Genomic DNA, 20,881 nt, shown 5'->3' with positions numbered 1-20,881 from the left:
GGTACCACAAATATAATATAATTGCAATTCCCAATAAATCGTTATTTTATAAGTTCACAACATTAAGCATTTTAAAATACATAAATGCATGAAACAACTTTTGTATATTACACTGCTTTTTAACTTAATAACTTATTTTCAGTGGAAAAATGTAGCAAGCAGCTCAAGCTATATACGTTTTCCAGCACTAACATCCAGCTGTTAGAGGTTTTGTTTTGTTTTCAGTTTGTTGCAGTTGAAGCCGATGATTTAATAGTATGTAGAGTCGTGAGACGTCGATAGTTATCGATGCTTATGTTGCCAGCTAAAATATTAGCTTTTGAAAAAAAAAGAATCTAATTAAAGTTCGAACTCCGTTAGCAAATACGCTCACAATTCTAAGCAAATTAGGTAACAGCGTTTGTTATGTCCTGGTCAAATGCACTAGCCAAAGAAATCTTGAAACCAGAAAGTTTGATCATTTCCTCAGAAGTCGCAGTGGTCATTGCCGACAAGTTTCCCAAGGCACAGCACCACTACCTGGTGCTGCCATTGGCCGACATTCCCAGCATCTTTCACGTGAGCAAAGATTGTGCCTTTGCCTCCAGCGGTTTACTATCTCCAAGTAACAACTTCTTTACTCCGTTTAGTTGAACCGTAGCCATCTGCCGCTCTTGGAGGAGCTGCATCTGCTGGCCAAGAATGTTGTGGAAGTGAAAGGAGTCCAGTGGCAGGATTTCAACGTAGGATTCCACGCGGAACCTAGCATGCAAAGGCTCCACCTGCACGTCATCTCCAGGGACTTTGTATCAACAAGCTTGAAGACCAAGAAGCATTGGAACTCATTCAACACAGAGCTGTTTGTGCCCTACACAAGTAAGTCTATTGGAACAGGCTTTATATGTGGCCTGTTCATGTTGTAAAAGCAAATAAATCTAATGACCTTAAGTTAGCCAATAGAGATGTGCAGGCGGTTGCGCGGCGGTTTTTATGAGCATTCCATACAGAAAGTGTGGCACTATTAGCTAATCGTTATGAATTTGAATATATTTTAGTAATTTAATATTTCAGAGCTTTACGCCCAGCTGGATACGGAGAATAGGATTTCGCGACTCCCGAAATCACTGAAAGACGAGCTGCTGGCCAAGCCACTCATTTGTAATCAGTGCGAGTTTGCAGCGAAAAATTTACCATCACTCAAGGGGCATCTGGTGGGGCACCTTCAAGATCCGAAATCAGTTTGCCAGCGAACCACTAGCGCCGACTAGGGAACCAGTTCATTCCCACAGAAAGAAGAAGAGTCAGCTGGGCTGCTTTCATATTGCTTTGATTTCGGGAATTTCCACGGATACAAAAAGGAAATGGAGGCGGATAAATTGGCATATTTCCGAGATGAGCTGAAGCGCAAGCTAAATGATAAGAGGAACTTCCTTATCGAGAGTGACCGGGCGGTTGTCATTAAAGCGGACTATCCTAAATCGCAATACCACTTTAGGGTGGTGGCCAAGGAAGAGTTCAGGGATATAACTCAGGTGGGTTTGTGCCAGAAGGTGGAATTCACTATTCATGCTCCTTCCCTATAATCAGTTAACCGAAGAACACCTGCCCTTGCTGGATCACATGATGGATCTGGCGAATCAAATCATCGAGAAGCAGAAGCACCTGGAGTCGCGTAATTTTCTCATCGGTTTCAAAGTCAACACCTTCTGGAATCGTCTAAATCTCCATGTTATTTCTGACGACTTCTATTCCATGGCCATGAAACGTCTAAGTCACTGGAATAGCTTCAATTCGGAACTATTCATGCCCTTTCAAATTGCGTACATGATGCTCAGTGTTCAGGGATCCATTGAATCCATTTCGGAGCAGTCATACAATAAGTTGCGAAATAAGATGCCATTGCGATGCAACCAGTGCGAATTTGTTACTAATATGCTGCTGGATCTGAAAGCTCACTTGTATCAGCACTGGCGGCTCAAGGAAGACGAGCGCGATCAGAAGAAAAAAGTCGATAAAATAATGAAAATGATATCTGAGACCAAACTGGATGAGGCGGAGGCAAAACCGGAGCTGCTGCCTGAAGAACCTATTCAAACTCAGCCCGTTGCTGCTATCGCCCAGTATCCCAATGAAAATCCAGGCAAGCCCTTAACGCCGCAACAGCAGCAGGCCCAGAATAGTTACGACAAATACATTAACGGGCCTCCTGTGAACATGATGAATCAGAAGAATCCCAACAATCCGTTCCGGAACACTCCGCACTTTGATAGACAACCACAGAAACCGCCGCAGCCCCGTTTTGGGCCACGTGGACCAATGGCTCCTCGGACTGGTCCGCGCTTTCCGCATAAGCAACAGCACAACAGATTCAGGGCTCCAGGATTCAACGAATGTCGCCAGCCTCATCCACTGTACCATTCAGGTCGTCAGCAATTTCCGAATGCTGCATCAGTCAGTGGTGGTCAAGCTGGGCCGCCAGGTCAGCAACAGGGAGCTAGACCGAAATGGAATCTAAGTAAGATATTCAATCCACAGAACCGCCAGAATGCAGTCCAAGCCCAGCCAACAAATTCATCATCTTAGGATCATTTTTCCTATTGAAACAATTCCTAATTCCAAATTTCCAAAAGCAGTTGGTAAACTACCAGAAAGACTTTAGATCCACAAAAATCGTTCCCAAATTGGCATTTTGTAGTGAATCATGACCTCAGAAGTGATACCAAGCCTCTAAAATCATTAAACCAAAGGTTTATGATTTCGAATTACATAGAATTAAACATTTTAACACAACCAATTAGCATTGTTATTGCATTTAAGGAGCGACATCGATAAAAACAGCAGATGCTAAATCTAGCTTATGTTATATCATTATATACATATATAAATATATACATTGGCAAACTAAAAACCTATTTTTATAATCCTTATATTTTTATCTAAATAAAAATATATTCGTAATGATACTCCATGATTGCCAACAACTAGATGTCAGCTCTTCGTGTTATAGTTGTCATTAAAAATTGTAAAGAGTAAAGTTACTTTAACTTAATCAAGTAAACTTAAAGTTACTTTAATCACCAGAATTCGACATGTCTCGGCAATTCGGATTAATCAGAGACATGGCGAGGACCGACTACCTGATTACCTCCTCGGAGATCGGTGCAGTTATGCCCGACAAGTTTCCCAAGGCGAAGCATCACTATTTGGCCCTTCCACGGACCGACATTCCCAGTATTTTTCATGTAAGTGTCAATCGCAGCAAAAACTATTCCAAACCTGTAAAATAAACTTACGTCTTTCAGCTTAACCGGACACATCTGCCGCTCTTAAGGGAGCTTCATCATCTGGCGCAAGAGGCTGTCAAAATAAAAGGAGTTCTTTGGGAGGACTTCCAGGTGGGATTCCATGCCAAACCGAGCATGCAAAGGCTCCACATGCACGTCATCTCCAAGGATTTCGTATCACCATGTATGAAGACCAAGAATAATTGGAACTCGTACACCACCGAACTATTTGTTCCCTACGAAAGTAAGGAAGCAATGCAAACCAATCCGATTTGATTTATGAAAGAAATTTGTGATAATTATTCCTTGATTTATTCAGAACTACTTGAAATATTTATATCTGCTATCTTTTAGAACTGTACGCTCAGCTGGAGAAGGAGAACTGCTTTTCCCGACTGCCAAAATCTCTAGTAGATGAGCTCTATTCGCGGCCTCTGGCGTGTAATCAATGCGAGTTTGCCCCGGACTCGCTTTCGGACTTGAAGGCGCACTTGCTTTACCACTGGCATAATAAAGATAAGGAGCGTGAGCAGATGCACGTAATAGATGGAATAAGTAAAATGTCATTACAAAACACTCGGCCGAAACACATCGAATCGAGGAATTCGCCGAAACTCAATCAGTGGAACCATAGGTTGCATCAAGGACCTAGGGCTTTTGGAAACGGTCATTCTCAAAGTCAGAGCGACAACAGGCGCCCGGGATACAAAGGGTGTCGACCACAGCCTCCGCATTATTATACAACAAAACCTTTTGCTGTTGAGGGAATTCTACACAATGGGCAACAAAATGGAGCGAGCCCAAGACGTTTAGCGAAAAAGGATCAACAGATCACACATGAACAGCCTAATCAGGACTCAAATCAACAGAGTAGTCCAAACACACAGAAAGCTCAGCACCCAAGCTACAATACTCAACAGCCAAATGTGCATAAAGTAAATTGGCCGAAACACATCGAATCGAGGAATTCGGCGAAACTCAATCAGTGGAACCATAGGTTGCATCAAGGACCTAGGGCTTTTGGAAACGGTCATTCTCAAAGTCAGAGCGACAACAGGCGCCCGGGATACAAAGGGGGTCGACCACAGCCTCCGCATTATTATACAACAAAACCTTTTGCTGTTGAGGGAATTCTACACAATGGGCAACAAAATGGAGCGAGCCCAAGACGTTTAGCGAAAAAGGATCAACAGATCACACATGAACAGCCTAATCAGGACTCAAATCAACAGAGTAGTCCAAACACACAGAAAGCTCAGCACCCAAGCTACAATACTCAAAAGCCAAATGTGCATAAAGTAAATTGGAAAACTATTCCTACTCAAATTCACCAAAATGCGGTTCAGAATCAAAAAGAAAGACAGTCCGCAGCCCCAGCCAAATTTTAAAATTCATCAAGTCATTGGCGAGAACAACAATCTTAATCAACGAAACGGAAAAAAAAAACAAGAGGATGGCAAGAAGAAAAAAGAAGAAATCACCTGGGATTCTACAGAATCAAGAAATTTTGGCTCCACTACCTCCAAACGATTCCAAAACAGAGTGCTCCTAGAATATTCTTTCTGTATGAATGCCATATTTTAAAAATAAAATTCTTGTGCGCTCTTAGTAGTTTGCACAAGTTTTGTAAAGCAGATATCACTTTAATTGTTACTTTGGCACCCATCGACCCATCCCTGCACTCAATTAAAGTGCTCTGGCCAACTGGAAGAACACCCACGGCTAATTAAGCAGCCACCATGGAGAATCGCCAGCATCAGCACTGCTCCCCTCCTCCAGCGCCGGTTGGAACTCTTATTAAATTATGATTCTGAATTCGAAAAGTCGACGAAGTTTGTCGGGTAACCAGTGTCCCAGTGGAAGAAGGATAACTTTACAGTGGATGCCCGCTTGAATTGGATAGGCATGCCAATAAATGGTTCTATCAAAGTATTAGTTATAAAATTGAGACACTATCTATTTATGCCCAGTTAAGCTGTTTCGCTTATTCGACTCCTTTAATTATATTATGCTCTGAAATGACTGCGCCACTTAATTTATACTAGTTAATTAGTTAATGTGCAGTAAATGTCATATGCTGGGCTCATCAGCCGTTCATTTTACACTTTACAAGGCGGAACATAAGCTAACAGGGCACAAAGTCACTTGCCGTACCTAGAAGCTAATACACATCGGACCATAAACAGCATTCAAGGCAACATCCCTGAGATAGTGTGTTTTTTGCAGGTATTTAAATGTTTCTAGTGTGTCACAGTGTCAAGGTGTCCGAAAGCTGGCAGTGGTTCCAAAGCCACAGCCCCATCGATATGCCTCGGGTTTGAACCTCCACCTCCACCGTGGGGCTCCAGTTTCGGTGAGCAATCAACAGCTCCATTAAAGCTATCTCTCCCAGCCTTGCCACCTGTTATGTCTCGAGCAACAGGAGGCCATTCATAAAGGACGTTACTTGGGAGCAGTGGAAAGCAGAGAGAAAGGCTCACTGGCAGGATTCGCTGTGAGTACCACTCGACTTGAGTCCTTTTTCCAAGCGCATGCTCGCAGACGAAAGCTTTACAGTGTGGACAAAGAAGAGGTCCTTTTGAGGGGAAATACGCACCTGAATCGTCTTCATGTTAAATTGTCTGTTTAATGATCTTGCAGATCTTGCTTATACGGTGTTTAAGGCCCTCAGTACATGTATCTCAATGCTTATATTAGCAGTTTTGGATATATTTAATTAGCTATTTTATAAGAAAGTTCATTTTAAAATAATGTTAATGTTTTAAACACACATAACTGCTCTCCTCTGGCTCAAAGAGCAAACTCAAAGTCCTTTTTTGCCATCGAAATATTTCTCAAAAAGGGATTTTTTAATAAATATTCATAAAAGAGAAATCTTTTTGGTTGGCGAATGGAATTGTGGCTTTTGAGCACATGTGGAATGCTGCCATGCACGTATGTAAAATGTTATTTATATGCTGATGATATTGGGAAGCCAGTTTCTGGTACATTTTTCCGCTCCGTGGATTGTGCTCATGGTGAATAATCCTTTGCTCCGTCATCACGCTTTACCCCGGTGTGGAAAATCAGCTGAGTAAATAAGAGGCTCAACATCAATTGCTCGATTTAACCAATTTGCACTTTTTTCCGGGCAGAAAGTATACCAAGAATAACAACAACGACAAAGAGCCACAATAATAATAACTTTTCATAGCGCACCCCATTGTTGTTAAGAGGCCCCAAGTGTACGGTGTTGGTATCCTGGAATATTTCGTATACCATGTACAAACAATAGGCATTTATTGCAGTGCGCTTTAGTAAAGTGCACATTAAACAATTAATTAGGTAGATATATTAAGTTATATATATATATATATATAAGTTCTGTTTTAGAACCGTAATTAAAAGATTTGAAATAATTTAAAGCTGTTTTATTTATAATTTTTTTTTCTCAATTTATTCACACCTACACCTCCTTCTACAGAGATCGAAAAATATGCACAAATAATGCACCAAGGAATTTTCCATTTATCCCCTTCGACTTTCGTTTCCGCAATCCTTTCGCTGCGAATGCACAGGACAAGCGATGACACGGCGGGATTGCTCCTCTCTCGTCGCGCGCCATTGTCCTGGATATGGGGCGTATGAGTAATATGCCAATTACACATTTTGTGCATTCTCCTGTTGCTTGTTCGCGCAGCTGCTTACATTTTTATGTTTCCCTTCCTTTTCCGCGTCAGCGCTATAAAAATATTGTTGTATTTTTAACTTTTTTTTGTTAGTGTCGCCTCTTACTTTTCAGCTGCTTGTTATTTGAGTGGGTGTGTGTTTATCTGCAGCGACGTTGCGTATACGAGGTGGTGGCTGGAAGCGGCTTTGAGCCGTATAAAGTTGTCTAAGCTAGACGATTTAGAAAAGCAAAAGTAGTAAAAATTTTAAAGCTTTTTGAATAAAACCGTAGCTGGATATAAAATCAAAATCTTTAGGCGAAGAAATGTAGAAAACTGTATGTCATAAATGCATATCACGTTTACAGTCCTCTTTATTCTGAATAAGTTTTATCTGCTGTTGCAACAATATTTTGCATTAACCTTGGTCTGTGAATTCCATATATCATTTAAATATGCATGACTGTTTTTCATAGGGGTATGCTGCTCATATAAAAAGTTTGCACTACTTATTTCTGTTCATTTTAACACCGGTTAATCAACATGAAGTGGCTCAATTTTTCAGTGCAATTAATTTTTTGTCTGCCCAGTTTTTTGGCTACATTTAATCCTTATAGAAGAAATGTGGAGTTGCTTAATCACGAACCAGTATTAGGAATATGTTCAAAAAACGAGTTGGCTTCTGTCGAGGAACTTTGGTTGGACCAGAAAGTGGATCATTTCGATAAGAACAACAATAGAACCTGGAAAATGGTATCGTTTTATCACACAATTATTTTGAATATGAAAAAACAAAGTTTTTTTTTAGCGTTATTATCGTAACGCCAAGCATTTCAAGCCCCAAGGACCCATTTACATATTCGTGGGAGGTGAATGGACCATCAGTCCAGGATTATTAAGCACTGGATTAACCCACGACATGGCAGTGGAAAACTCGGGAATGCTTTTCTACACCGAGCACCGCTACTATGGACTGAGTTTACCTTTTGGGTAAGTTAGAATGAAATCAATAAAGGGAATACCTTAATATATTACACATATTTAAATCCATAGCCATGAGAGTTACCAATTGAATAACCTTAAGCAACTGAGTCTTCATCAATCATTGGCTGACTTGGCTCACTTCATACGCCACCAAAAGTCTAATGGCCCCGAAATGGAGGACTCCAAAGTTATTTTGGTTGGCGGCTCTTATTCGGGCAGCTTGGTGACCTGGATGACTCAACTGTATCCGGATTTAATAGCTGCCAGCTGGGCCTCCAGTGCACCATTATTGGCGAAAGCGGATTTTTTTGGTAAGCTGGATTTTTTACAGAGACCATCTTTTATATTTAATTTTTAGAATACATGGAAGTAGTCGGCAAATCAATACAATTGAGCTATGGCAAAAACTGCTCTTTGCGTATCGAAAAGGGTTTCAAATTCTTGGCAAAGCTATTTGATGGCGATGAAATTCAGGAGCTGCTCTATAATCTTAATGGCTGCGAGGGTTATAGTCCCAAGAATCCTTTGGATAGGGCAGCTTTCTTCAATGGACTGGGAAACTATTTTGCTTTAGTGGTGCAAAGTTATAGGTAAGTGAGATAAAATATACTTATACTATATATTGGTACCTATTACCATATTTATATATATTTTAATTGTTAACACTTTGAAGTGCTTATATACCCCGGCTTTGTGAGACTTTGATGAGCCTAGATTCCAGTGATGAGCTGGCATTCATAGAATTCTTAAAACTACTCTATTCGGAAGGAAGGCGCTCCAGTGATTGCCAGGACTTTGGCTACTCATCCATGCTAGAACTTTTCACCGAGGATTCAGTTCAAAGTTCGGAAAGTAAGTAAGCAAAACCGCAGGAAATTATATGGTATACTGGTATTAAAACAGTGCGTTTTTCAGCTCGCGCCTGGTTTTATCAAACCTGCAATGAGTTTGGCTGGTACACAACTACAAAATCCAAATCATCTGCGTCCCAAGCCTTTGCCAATCAGGTGCCCCTGGGCTACTTCGAACAACTTTGCCAGGATGCGTTTGGAGCGGAACAGACTGCCCAGCAATTGGCCCAGGGCGTTGAGCAGACGAATAGCAAATTCGACGGATTCGGGTTCAATCAGAGCGAGCGTTATGCTCAGGTAATCTTCACGCATGGCGAACTGGATCCGTGGAGTGCTCTGGGCCAGCAAAAGGGCGACCAGGCTATAGTCCTGACGGGTGAGTCCTTGCCAAATGATTGAAAGACCCCGCTTAGTTTCGTGCCACGTGCCACAGGCTACTCGCACGTCGAGGATTTGGCCAGCATCCGGGTGACGGACAGCGTGCAGATGAATCTGGCCAAGCTGCGTGTTATGTCCTTTCTGCGACGCCACATATGAATCATACCGGATCCACATCCAGATCCACTCGAATAAATTATTAAACTAACAAATGCGTCGTGTGATGAGCCCATTTGAAAATGTCATGGGAGCAGCTCCTCGTGTCCTTTGGCAAACAAAGTGATAAATGGAGTGATGCTTGGACACTAAGTGATGTGTCTGGTCCGTTGGCTTGCGTAAACAATTTTCCCGAATGCGGCATTCTTGTTGATTAGGAAATTGCACTTGTCCTTTGGCTTTTGCATTTTCCCCTGTTTGTTTGTCTTGGCTTGATTGGTTGATTAAGGAACCCATTGAGTGGACACCTACGCCTCCACTTATGTAGGTGGTGTTTGTGAAAACTTTCTTGACATTGGGTGAAGTCTTAAGGTGTCTCAAACAGCCGCCTGGTTAGGATGTAATATATTATCAATGGATATTATCTTATTCAATTTCAATAGCTAACTACAAAATGTATATTACTACATTCAAAACCAAATTCAAATACAAAAAAGCAAACCATATCTTCAGTTAGTTTTAGCTTTCCATTTATTTATTTATTTAGGAAAGCTACATTTAGAAGACTCATTTAATTAAGTGATTCAACCAGGAACGCCTAATACCAGATGTCGGAAAGTTGAGCCGTATTTTTGTTTATTATCCGCCCTCGGAAAAGCTTTTTACTGCCGCTTTTCGCATTTGAGTGCAACGCCAACGCTCCGAGGACATCGTCGAATCAGCGTCACCTGCTGGTCTGCGTGGGCGCCCAGGAAAGTCGCCCGGTTGGTACCAGAAACTATTGGATACATTCGCAGGAGCTACGGGATTTGGGGGGCTTACGGGGTATACGGTTGCGTGGGCCGACCAAATGGGGCGGGCCGGCATTCGGAGCTCTTGCTCTCTCCTGATGGCTCTCATTCACTCCGAAGTTCGTATTTACATTTGTACTGTTGCTTGGCCATTTACACATTGGTTTTGGCCCTGTTTCACTGCTAAGACCACGGCCAGGCGGATGCTGTTGGCGCTAATTAGTATTTGTTGCTTCATTTATTGGCTAAATTACGAGTGGATGAGCTTCGGCTTGGCTAGTCTTAAGTGGGCAAAGGATTATCAAGGTTCGGAGAGTTGAAGGTTGCGAAGATATATGTCCCTGCATCAAATTACTTGAGCAAATATTACTCAAGTTCACCGAAGGTTTGGTATGTTTTTCAAGTTTGCTTTTTTTGTAGGTCATCCTTTACTTTTTATGCTAAAAGTTTGGTAATGTTTTTTTAGTTTTAAAGTTTTGAAGCTAACGTTAAATATACAAAGGTAAAAGTATCTTAAAGTTGTTTGAGTTACCAGCCTTGAATGTAAAGAAACACTTAACTAAAATGCTTGTTTCAACAAGCCATTTTCATCCATCGATGGTTTTTATAAGATTATAAAATAGAACGATTGTAATGATAAATTTTAATTATTAGTTTAGTATACAAACGTTACATGTTTCTTCAAAAGTAATTGTTATAGATTTAGAACTTCCACCCAAAATAAATCAAATGTGTATCAATTTCAAGGTCTTTGCGGTGGCCCCAACCCGCAATGTCTCCGAGTTGAGAACCGCTCCTGGCCACCAGCCAGAAACCATCAACGCAACCAACGAAATATGGCCCAGAGCAGGTGCTCGAGCCCTGCGAGTGACATTGAGAGCACGGCAAAGAGCGAATGCCGCGGGGAAAAGCGAACCGCAGAAGGGTGGCGCAGGAGAGAGGCAAGTGGCTTTCCACTCGTCCGGGAAATTCACTCGACGAGGACTCGTGCGTGGGCGGCGACGAGGCTCAAGTTGAGTGGCGGGAAAAGTGCTTAAAAGACGAGCGCAAACCGCTCAACGCTTCAGTCGAGTTTGAAACTTACACTCAAGCGGAGTTGTAAATAGTTGTTCGAGTTGTTGGCTCGTACTCAAACGTACTGTAACACCTTTATGCATTTAAGATAATCCAGCCCTTGAGAAAATTCAAGAGAAATATACTGTTACAAGAAACGAAATTCAATATAAATGTCAAAATGATTTCCAAAATGACGCGTGTGCTATTACATGACTTGTGACATGAAACCGTTTAAAATTGTGTAGAAAAACTGTTGACGAAACCCAGGCCCACAAAGCCAAATCCCCACGAAATTTGAGTTGAAAAGGAAAATCTGTGTGTGCGGAAAATTGCTTCTTTACGGCTCCGCTCTGTTGCTCTTCATTACCTTTACGCTGTACCTTACCCACCAGCCAGCACTCCCCCAATTTTCTCGGATTTTTTGTACGTTGTTTTGTTTTTTTTTTCAAGCCTAGGCCTCGTTAGTCTTGTCCCGCTTCCATGATTCACGTTGCGTATACGCCGTGTGGCGTCTGGTGGTTAGGGTGTGCGAGAGTGTGTGTGTGCGAATGTCGGTGGTGTGCGTGTGCCTTGAATAACAACACGCAGTTGTTGATTGTTCCCAACTTCCTTGGGCTCTTGTTGCCGGGCCGAGACCGCCCCTATAGTCCCTAGCCTCTGGCTTTTCTGGCTGCTGTTAAATTATGCATTAAGAACCCCAAGCCCGCACAAAGGCGAAAGTGAATGCAAAGAAATGGAAATGGTTTAAAAATACTGGCTGCGAAATTCTGGCACATTTCTGTTTGGGTGTCCACAGTAAATTATGCAAATTAATGTTTGTTTGTGATTTGGTGGCTCTTTTTTTGCTGTTTCGCTTTTGGCCAAGGTGGCCGGGAAAAAGTTAAGATTTAGTGTTCTGTTAAGTTTTTCTGGCTTGTCTGGTTTTTATTCATGTTTCTGGAATTTAAGTGCAAAGATAAGTTTATTTTCGGCTGTTATTTTTTAACAGTTTTTACGTTCTATACCTTGAGAAAAAATATACATTTTTGCCAATACAGAAATCTTTATTGGAACTTTACTTTATTGGTATAAAAATTGACGTAAAAAAGCTCTACTAAAGCAATTACATCAAAAATTTCATAAACTTTGTTTAATTGTCCAAAGTAAATGAAGAAACTTATACCTAGTGGTATAACAACTTTAAGTCTTGAAATTCGCTTATTTAAGTTTTATAGATAATTTTTCATTCCAATGAAAATTCACAATGCTTTTTAACAAATGCCTTTTCACACTTAACCTGATGCTCTTTTTACCTTTACCTCCATAGCTTCTCATTCGAGCAATTTGCGCCGAATTATTTGGCCATTTGGCGCCGTGGCCATAATTTACTTTACTTTTCCTGCTGCTCTCTTTGCTGCGGATTTCCTCTGGCCTCCTCCATTTGTCTGTGAGTCTCTGGTGGCTTATATTTACTATTTGGCTAACGTGTCTTTAGAGCCAAATGCTCGCCGATTCGACCAGCAAAGTGTCATTGTGTTTGTGCGTGTTTTCGGCGCAACTGTCGCAGTCTGCGTTTTTAGATGCTTATTAAATCGGTGGAGCCAAGACAGAAGTTTCATTTTCAGTCTATTAAAGAATTTTATGTCCTTCGTTTTTCTGTTTTTTTTCCTGAGCTGGTGGGCTGAGTGTAGTTTATGTCTTCCTGGGAATTGTCAGAAGATTTTACGGCTTAATTCCCTGGCGGCTGATGAGCAGCCAAAAAGTTGAACTTTCCGACTGTGAAAATTTCCTTTGGCTTTTTTCGAAAAGCATAAAATTAAAGTCAATCTAAACTTTATAGTTTGGCTTAGCAGAAACTTTTATATTGCGTTGAAATGAGCGGACTTTTTAACACCAAACTTATCACTCAGCCAAGCTGTGCTCTGTGGAATTACTAATTTGGGTAAATATTTTGTTAATTATTCAATGCTCAAGGCCTTTCCGAAAACTGCTGACTGCAGCTGTGAAAAAGACTAATTAAAAAGCTTGGCCTGACCGACACTTTTCCATTCTGTCCTTATATTTTCCCTTCTCAAAACTCGAAACCCGACTTTCGGTGTATTTTGTCGTGTGTCCATTTTTGATTGCCCCAAAAAGTATGCCAGAAAGTTACGCCACTTTTTCACTTTTTCAACTTTCGCTTACACAAAGAAAAATGAACAAAAACGGTATGGTTAACTTGGCTATAATTAAAGGTTCGCCACTGTCTGGGCCCTTTTTTGCTGCAACCATTTTCGACTGCCATTTCACTTTTTTGTTACACGCGGCGTATGTGTTTTGGGTGCTCAAGAGAGTCATTAAGAGTCGCTCGAGTGTGTGAGTGGTGAAAATCCATCTAAAAATTATACGAAAAGGGTTGTTCAACTTTGTATCCCCTGATGTGGCGGACTTTTACTTGCCCAGCTCCCGAAAATAAAACAACCGGGGGAATTCGGGCGAGGAAAAGTTAAAGTTCGTTAAGTTGATTAGATGGCAGTGTGTCAAGTTGCTGTGGCATGTAAATTGCCTCCTGGAAATATCTTTCCATAATCCCAAGCACAATAGGTGTCGATTTCTTAAGGGCTATATTGATATTGAATTTGAGAAAGCTTCGAAAAATACTCATAGACACACCAGATTTATGATATTATTCGAATATAGTTGTGAATTAAATAACAAAAACCATGCTTTTAAAACATTTAGACTGTAATGTCAGAGTCATAGTAACTAATAGCTAACGCATCAGAGAAGTAATTGAAAGTTGTCATAAAATGTGAAACATGGAAATGATTTTAAATCCAAATGTTGCGCTTGAAAGTTGAAAGCAAACTACTTTTTAATTACATAAAAATAAGTTCAAAACTCCTAATGAACTTTTCAAATTTTTCTCTTATCTTTTCAGTGTAGAAAAATGTAAAAAGTCGACTAAAAACATATATCTATATACACACATATATATATTTGTTTGCTGCAAAATTATTTTCAACTTTAATTTCAACGAAACGAAAATAAAAACAAACCAACAACAAACGAAATCGAAACAAACCAACCAACCGAATAAAAAACAACCAAAGGGTTAAAGCTTGCATGTAGTCCCCAAAACCAAGTAGTAAAGGATAAGGAAACTATATAGAACCGATCGATATAGGGAATCGGGAAGAAGTTGCAGCTAATTTCTGGTTCGTATAACTCCATTAGAAGGCGATTAGCATATTGAAGGACGAGCGGAGGCAACGGAGGGAAACCCGCTGCAGTGGCTGAAGTGCCAACGATAATTCAATCAAAGGGCTGGAAAAAGTTGCCCGGAAAACTGCTTCTGTGCGAAGTAGGGAAAGAAACTACAAAACTCCATCAAAACACTCGGATAAAGTGGAAAACGTGTGCGTGCGCGTGTGAAAAACTTTTATCATCAGGCCGAGGGTCTTAATTTCCACTCTTTATAAGTTCCGCCAGCCAGCGGTATATGTCCTTCTTGGCCATGGACCACCACCACCACCACCATCATCATCATCAGCAGCCGCGTCAGCACCACCTCAGCATGTGGCCATCAGTCGCCATCTGTCTGCTGCTCCTGCAGACCACCACGACCACCATGGCCATCGATTTGAGTCGTTTGTACGGGCACATGGCCAATCCCATCGTGAAGCGGAGCGGTAAGTAATCGGCCGCAGCGCCGGCATTTTCCATATATTGGTAGCTCATTAGGGGAGCACCTGGCGTATACTCAATATTCGAATTGGGTCCATGCTTACCATTTTCCTTTTTCGGGTTTTTGTTTGGTCGAATTTCCATTCACTCAGTATGTTCTTTCGACTTTAAGCCATTTTTCTTTTCTGGCTTTCCTCTTAGTTTCCACTGCTCTAGTTTACTTATTGCTCATACACAGGAATTCGCCACTTTTCTTTTATTTTAGTTTAATTTGCTTTTTATTTATTTGCACTATTGCAGCTGGCAGGTGAGCTGCATAATTAATGTGCACGTACTTTTTATTTATGTTATTTTTCCTTTTTCTCTGCTTTTCTACGGATTTTCCATTCGCGTGATACGGTGGCCAACGATGGAAATCTTTGGCTTTCCGTTTAAAGTTTATGTAAATGATTTTTGTATTTTTTTTAAGCAGCTGAAAGTTTTTCCTAGGCTGGGTTTTTCCGCGCCTCCGTTCGTGCGGGAATTTTCACTGCTTTTTTTCCAATGCTGCTTAAATTGTTTAATTAAGGTCCGCAGGCGTTCGTTGATTTGCGGCATTTGAAGCATGTCAGAAATAATGCCAAACCCAATTAAATTATTAATTTGATGTGTTGTTAGCCCTCTAACCAAATAAGTAATTAACTCAAGCCAGGACAATAAATTAACGAACAAGTGTATTTCCAACTTAATTTGCGGCATTTTGGTTTCGGGCCACGAATAGACTTCAATTAGTCAGTTGCTCAATCGGTCATTAATTGCAGCCATTTCATGAACATGCAAAGCAAATTTATTCTACAAGTATTATACTTATTTCTGCGAACGCTCCATTAAACGCTCCATGCCGATTTGACCAGAAATTGAACAGTTTACTCTTTCTAAATTCCTTGCATTCGACATTTTGGCAGCTTTATGTGGGATGATGGGGGAACACAATTTCCTCAATTCACTTTGCTCACAGCACGTCAGTTTCAGTAATTACACTTGTAAAGGTCTCGAAAAAAAAACATCTACAACTCTTGAGAATCAGGAAACCTGTCAGCCACAAAGTAGCCACGAACAAGGTTTCACTTTGAAGAAAAAGAAAATATATAAACTGATTTATAATATTGTATTCTGATCAGTTTTATATAACCAACATATCCACATAATGCAAACTGCATATTATAATTTTCTTATATATAATCAGTTTACTTAGTTGCTTCTTTTTGAATTTACCCAATTAACATAATCTTAATCTATTGCTTTTAGTTCGTTACTTAACTCGATTATATACTCTAAGCTCAGATAACGCTGAAAACAGCCAATTTGTCGCAGTTTCCCCTTTTGCAATTTCTCTAAGAAAACCAACTTTGCCGGGCAGTGTAATAATTTTAGTTTTTCCTGTCAGGGACAACATATTTTATGCTGCAATTTCCCGCAGAAAAGAAACTCGCTGCATTTCCACGGCGCTTGTTAACCCGCTGGCTGCCTTTACTTAACATTGGCTCCTGGGTTTTGGGGTTTGGGTGCAAGGGTTTGCTTTTGGGGTTGGCTTGGGCTTGGCTTTATTTATTGTGGCTCGCTTTTCTGCTCCGGCAATCTGGCATTCTGGCATTGTGGCATTCTGGCTTGGAGACGAACGATAACGAGCGTGGGTCGCCTGGCAGGTTGTGGCATTGTGTGCTGGTCGTAATTTTTTGGTCAGCTGCCCAGTCGGACAATTCTGGGCCAGTTAATAAATGTGCCACCGACAGGATTCAGCAAAGCACTCTGGAATCCAGCGCGCAGTGACAACTTGAAAGGGTTTTACGTCACTTCCGTTTCCTTTTCATCACGAAAGCATTCATTACTTCTGATTGGTGCATGGTTTTTCGCTTTCAGTGCCGACATTCGGCTGAGTAACACAATGTTAAATGGATCAAATGGAATTGTTGGTAAATGCACTTTGGCACGCACATTGCCTTTAGTAATTATAATTAAAAAAATTCAAAATTCGAAGGATAATTTTATTTATTTAATGTTATGTGTATCAAAATTTGAGCTTACTGAAAGTCTTACTTTTGTGTGGCCAAAGAGAAACAATTATTAATGTAAATTCATTGGCAGGCAAAAATTTAAAGTGGTTAAATTAATTTAAATAAATAAAAGCAATTGTATTGATTGGCAATTTCCAAACAAATACATTAAATTCAGCTTTCTAGCTCCACTTCATTTGATTTGAGTAAGACGTCTTTGCATAGTAAGTTAACATTTCCTCCGTTTAAATATTCATTTAGTAGCGTAGCCTAGAGTATCATAAATATTAAGCGAATAATTCAATTAGTTTTACGAGCGCACTCAGTACAGTTAGTCTCGTGGCATAAATTATGCAATATTTGATTTGTTCTTGGCTAATGTGTTTGTTCGAAGGAACAAACCGGCCAAAAATCGTGGCAGTTGGCTGGGGAGTTCACTTTTGCCTTATCCCAGCTGCCCGATGTACGAGTTTGTGGTGACTTAAACGGCAACAAATGGCAAACAAAACGTACCATACTGGCTGGCATTCGCCTAAGCGTGCCCCACATGCAAATATCCTGTTTCACAAAAATACGATTTCGTGGCAAGGCAACTGCAACCAGTGTGAAAGCACTGAATACCGAGTTCTGAGAACTGAGCACCGAGCACTGAGCCAACTGACGGACATATTGGCTTACAAAACAGTCCGTGGACTTGGCCATTTCCACTTACGTGATGGCTCGAACTGCAGCTGGCGCAAAATGGGAATTCCATAAAAGCAAAGCCGCAAAACAGCAAGTCCAAAATCAACAGAGCGCTCAGGCAAAAGCTGAAACGTGATTACGCCGCGCATTATGGCCAACTACGTTTGGCATTCAAAAGTTGCAGCCAACTAGACTCCAGTTGGCATTAACTTGCTCTCCAAAAGCATTTAGGCCAAAACGGCAGCCATGCTCTTGAACCTGAAAGTCTTTGAATAATTTTATTAGCAACTTTTGGCCCCGACTTTTGGACCATGTTTCCTAATTAATTCTCTTGGTCGAGCATTTTGCGTGCTCTCTAGGGGATTAGAAGAAGGCTTAGCCGGCAGATATGAAACCTGAGCTGGGGGTTAAGTTTTAATGGGGTTTTTGCTGCGGATTTAAATTGTAACGAAATGGGAAGTAAAAGCAATAAGCAGCTGGTTTATTTAGACTTAAAATATTGTATAAATGTGCGATCGTCACGAGTTCAATACGAATTTAATAAGTGGTTTGTCTGATCTCTTGTTATGTATGGGCAATATAAAGTTATAATTTTATTGTTTGCGTGCACAAAGGTAATCTGTTCTATTTGCAACTCTTTTGCTTATTCTATGTGAGCACGCAAAACGATTAGAGCTATTAATAATCCGACAGTAAAAACTTTTCAAAATAAAAAATTGGATCACTTTTTTGTGCAGCAAACTGTTTTCGGTTATGAAAAAATAAAGTAAAATATTTCAAAAAGAATTTCTACCATGTAAAGATTCGTATTACTTTATCCTCCCAAGTTGACCTCTTATTTTATTGATTTTATCAAAAGCCTCGAAGTTAAAAAACAGCTTATAGCTTTCTTTTATAACGTGGTCCATACATATGGGACAACGGCTATACAAAAATTTGTATACAAATTCTATATATACAAACTTAAAGCAGAAATTATAACAAGTATACAAGTGTACTCTACTTTTGTACTTTACATATCCATCGAGAATAATATGTACATAATTTTAAAAGTATCAAGCACAAAAATCAATAATGTTGTAACACCAATTATTTCAATACTAAAGTGTACGTGTCGAACAAATTTGTAGTACCTTTGCGGCATAAAAGCAAAGCATACTCCAGCTGGAAGTGGAAAATATTTATTGTTATTGCCTTTGCTAGTTTGTTGCTACTGGCATAAATAATAAATTCTGAAAGAAGAGAAACAATATGGGAACAAAATACGTTTGAAAGCATTGACCAGGACAGGGCGATTCTCCTGTAATTTACAAAAGCCATAAATTCGGTGCCGAAAGGTACGAAATCGGAAGATGATATGGATTGCATAGTATGCGATAAATTAAATTATGCTGACAGTTTAATTATGCTTGATTGCCAAGATTTATATCGCGGCCCTAGAGTTTGTAAACTCGGCCACTGATATGCAAATCTATGAATATTTAGTACATGTGCGTATGCAAATTGAGTGACTTCATGGGTGCTCCGGCTGGGTCACGTATACGCCGCGTTGGCCATGGACACCGATCAATCCACACTTAGTGCCCATTAAATCGGTAAACTGTCATCTGGTTTACCGAATATAAGCCAACAAATGGCCATCATCGAGTTGTGGCCTGTATGTGCATCGAAATAGGTTGTGACAGTGTGGAAAGGTCGTTAAAAAGTCGGTGGCGAAAATTACATTTCATTTTGATACGACAATTATGTCGCGTATATTGCACAAGGCTAAAGTTTCAGCACAAAACGAACTGGAATTTAAGTTACGCCTTGTCCTTCGCCTCAATCGATTGCAATTGATTTTCACTCGTTAAGTGCGCACTTTAAAACGCCGCCCCAGATTATCAATTTGTTCATAAAAATGTTTACGGTTTCTGTCTCGCCTTAAAGTTTTTTTTACCCCCGACGCAGACGCCTCGAGTCATAACTAAGTGTATTTTCCTTTGAATTTCATTTTTTATTTTATGGCATCATATTATTTTACGATCCAAGTTTTGCTCACTCGCGCGCCTAAGAAATATCTGTTTTATATGTTGTCAATTTTTACGGCCAAGTCTGTCCGGGCAAAAGTGTTTGGCTGCCTTTGCCCGGCATTCATTGTTGCCTCATTTATTATTTATTTGCTGCGCACTAAAAGTTTGCCAAGCCAAGGCGAAGCACAGAAAACCTAGCCGTGTAATATGCATAAAAGAAAAGGAGGAGACCTCGAAGCAGGACATTTTAGCAGCGTTACTCATACGCCGCGTTGGCTATATAAATAGAACCATTCAGCTAGACGAAAAACACCAGTTTTTCATTAACAAAAGTGTCGTCATGGGCAAATAGAGGCCAGAATGGTTGAGCAGCAATTGCCCTATTGATTTTCCTGCACACAAAAAGGCAAAGTTGAGATACATTCTTGAACTTGAGAGCCCTTAAATAATAGGCAAAACTATTCACACACTATTGCCCAAGTTAAAGTGCCCCACAACCCTTTCTGATAAATTGTAAAATATATTTTGTAAATCCGCAGCCTGCTGCTGAGTTGGCAGCTGCTTAGCATACTTACACATTTATGGCCAATGCCAGGCCAAGATATTATTCGAAATGGCAAATGCACAATACATAAATCCAATTTCCAGCGAGGAAGCACACTTACATTGCCACAAATGGAAATCCGTTGGCCGCAGATGAAGGGACGAAAAGATAACCACAGATGCAGACGACTGAAGAGCTTTCCCAGTGAAAATCCACTTGTGACTTGCGCATTTCTTCGACTCTGGCCCAGAAGTCTTAGGCCACATCTCAGTTTTGCATATCCAATTTAGATGGCGAATGCAATGCGAGCTGTATCTGTTGACTGGGAAATGGCAACACCAGGGGCAGGCAGGTGTTGCCTGCGATTTCAATATTTTGTATATGTGCTCTTTGCCCGGCAGGCAACCACAGTTTTCCCAAATTGATTTGCTTAAAGGGGCAGGTGGGCGGCAGCTCGGCACATTTGCGCGAGTTTTCCAGTCGTGTTCACAATTTTCACTCATGTGCAAAGTATGCATAACATCTGCCCTTTACCCCAACATTTCGTGGCATGTGTGAGAAATTAACTTGGCTACACTTGTGACATAAACTAATGCAAAATGAAATTTCGCCTTTCTTTAATTAAGTTCCTTGGGGGAGGTGAAACGAAAACTTGGTCTGATACTTCAAACTCTCACCTCACGACAAAAAACTTGTAATTAGTTAGAAAGCCTTTAGATTACATTGCAATGGGTCTTATGGTTATTGCTACAATTTCTGCACAAAGTCTGATAATTAATTTTCAAGACCTGCCGTTTGTATCTCAACTGAATTTCATTAGACAAATAACCATTTAAC

At 40.4% G+C, this 20,881-nt stretch overlaps 4 protein-coding genes across 4 annotated transcripts in view; all 4 read left to right on the top strand.

Moving 5' to 3' along the window:
• The first annotated feature begins 279 nt into the window (after positions 1-279).
• On the top strand, positions 280-2,887 carry LOC6619074 (aprataxin-like protein). The gene is given in 4 exon segments (XM_002043278.2): positions 280-558; positions 630-855; positions 1,051-1,511; positions 1,567-2,887. Coding segments are annotated over 4 exon segments (1,836 nt in total). The 5' UTR covers positions 280-405; the 3' UTR covers positions 2,563-2,887.
• A 79-nt stretch (positions 2,888-2,966) lies between these two features.
• LOC116801463 (aprataxin-like protein) lies at positions 2,967-4,899 on the top strand. The gene is made up of 3 exons (XM_032721207.1): positions 2,967-3,221; positions 3,282-3,507; positions 3,618-4,899. The coding sequence occupies exons 1-3, from the start codon at positions 3,069-3,071 to the stop codon at positions 4,649-4,651; spliced, it is 1,413 nt and encodes a 470-aa protein (XP_032577098.1). The 5' UTR covers positions 2,967-3,068; the 3' UTR covers positions 4,652-4,899.
• A 2,488-nt stretch (positions 4,900-7,387) lies between these two features.
• LOC6619072 (putative serine protease K12H4.7) lies at positions 7,388-9,282 on the top strand. The gene is made up of 7 exons (XM_032721908.1): positions 7,388-7,663; positions 7,719-7,900; positions 7,964-8,205; positions 8,253-8,484; positions 8,568-8,746; positions 8,810-9,121; positions 9,179-9,282. Exons 1-7 carry the CDS (start codon positions 7,454-7,456, stop codon positions 9,280-9,282), a joined length of 1,461 nt encoding a protein of 486 aa, XP_032577799.1. The 5' UTR covers positions 7,388-7,453.
• A 4,827-nt stretch (positions 9,283-14,109) lies between these two features.
• LOC6619070 (IDLSRF-like peptide) overlaps positions 14,110-20,881 on the top strand; it is a 35,418-nt gene continuing 28,646 nt past the window's right edge. Inside the window, exon 1 of the mRNA XM_002043274.2 lies at positions 14,110-14,776. Coding sequence (XP_002043310.1) covers positions 14,587-14,776 — 190 coding nt within the window. The 5' untranslated portion in view covers positions 14,110-14,586. The remainder of the gene's footprint in view (positions 14,777-20,881) is intronic.

The sequence above is a fragment of the Drosophila sechellia genome, chromosome 3R (assembly GCF_004382195.2).
Source record: "Drosophila sechellia strain sech25 chromosome 3R, ASM438219v1, whole genome shotgun sequence".
Lineage (NCBI taxonomy): Eukaryota > Metazoa > Arthropoda > Insecta > Diptera > Drosophilidae > Drosophila > Drosophila sechellia.
Note: the sequence above shows the minus strand (reverse complement) of the source record. Positions and strands in the feature narration are given on the sequence as shown.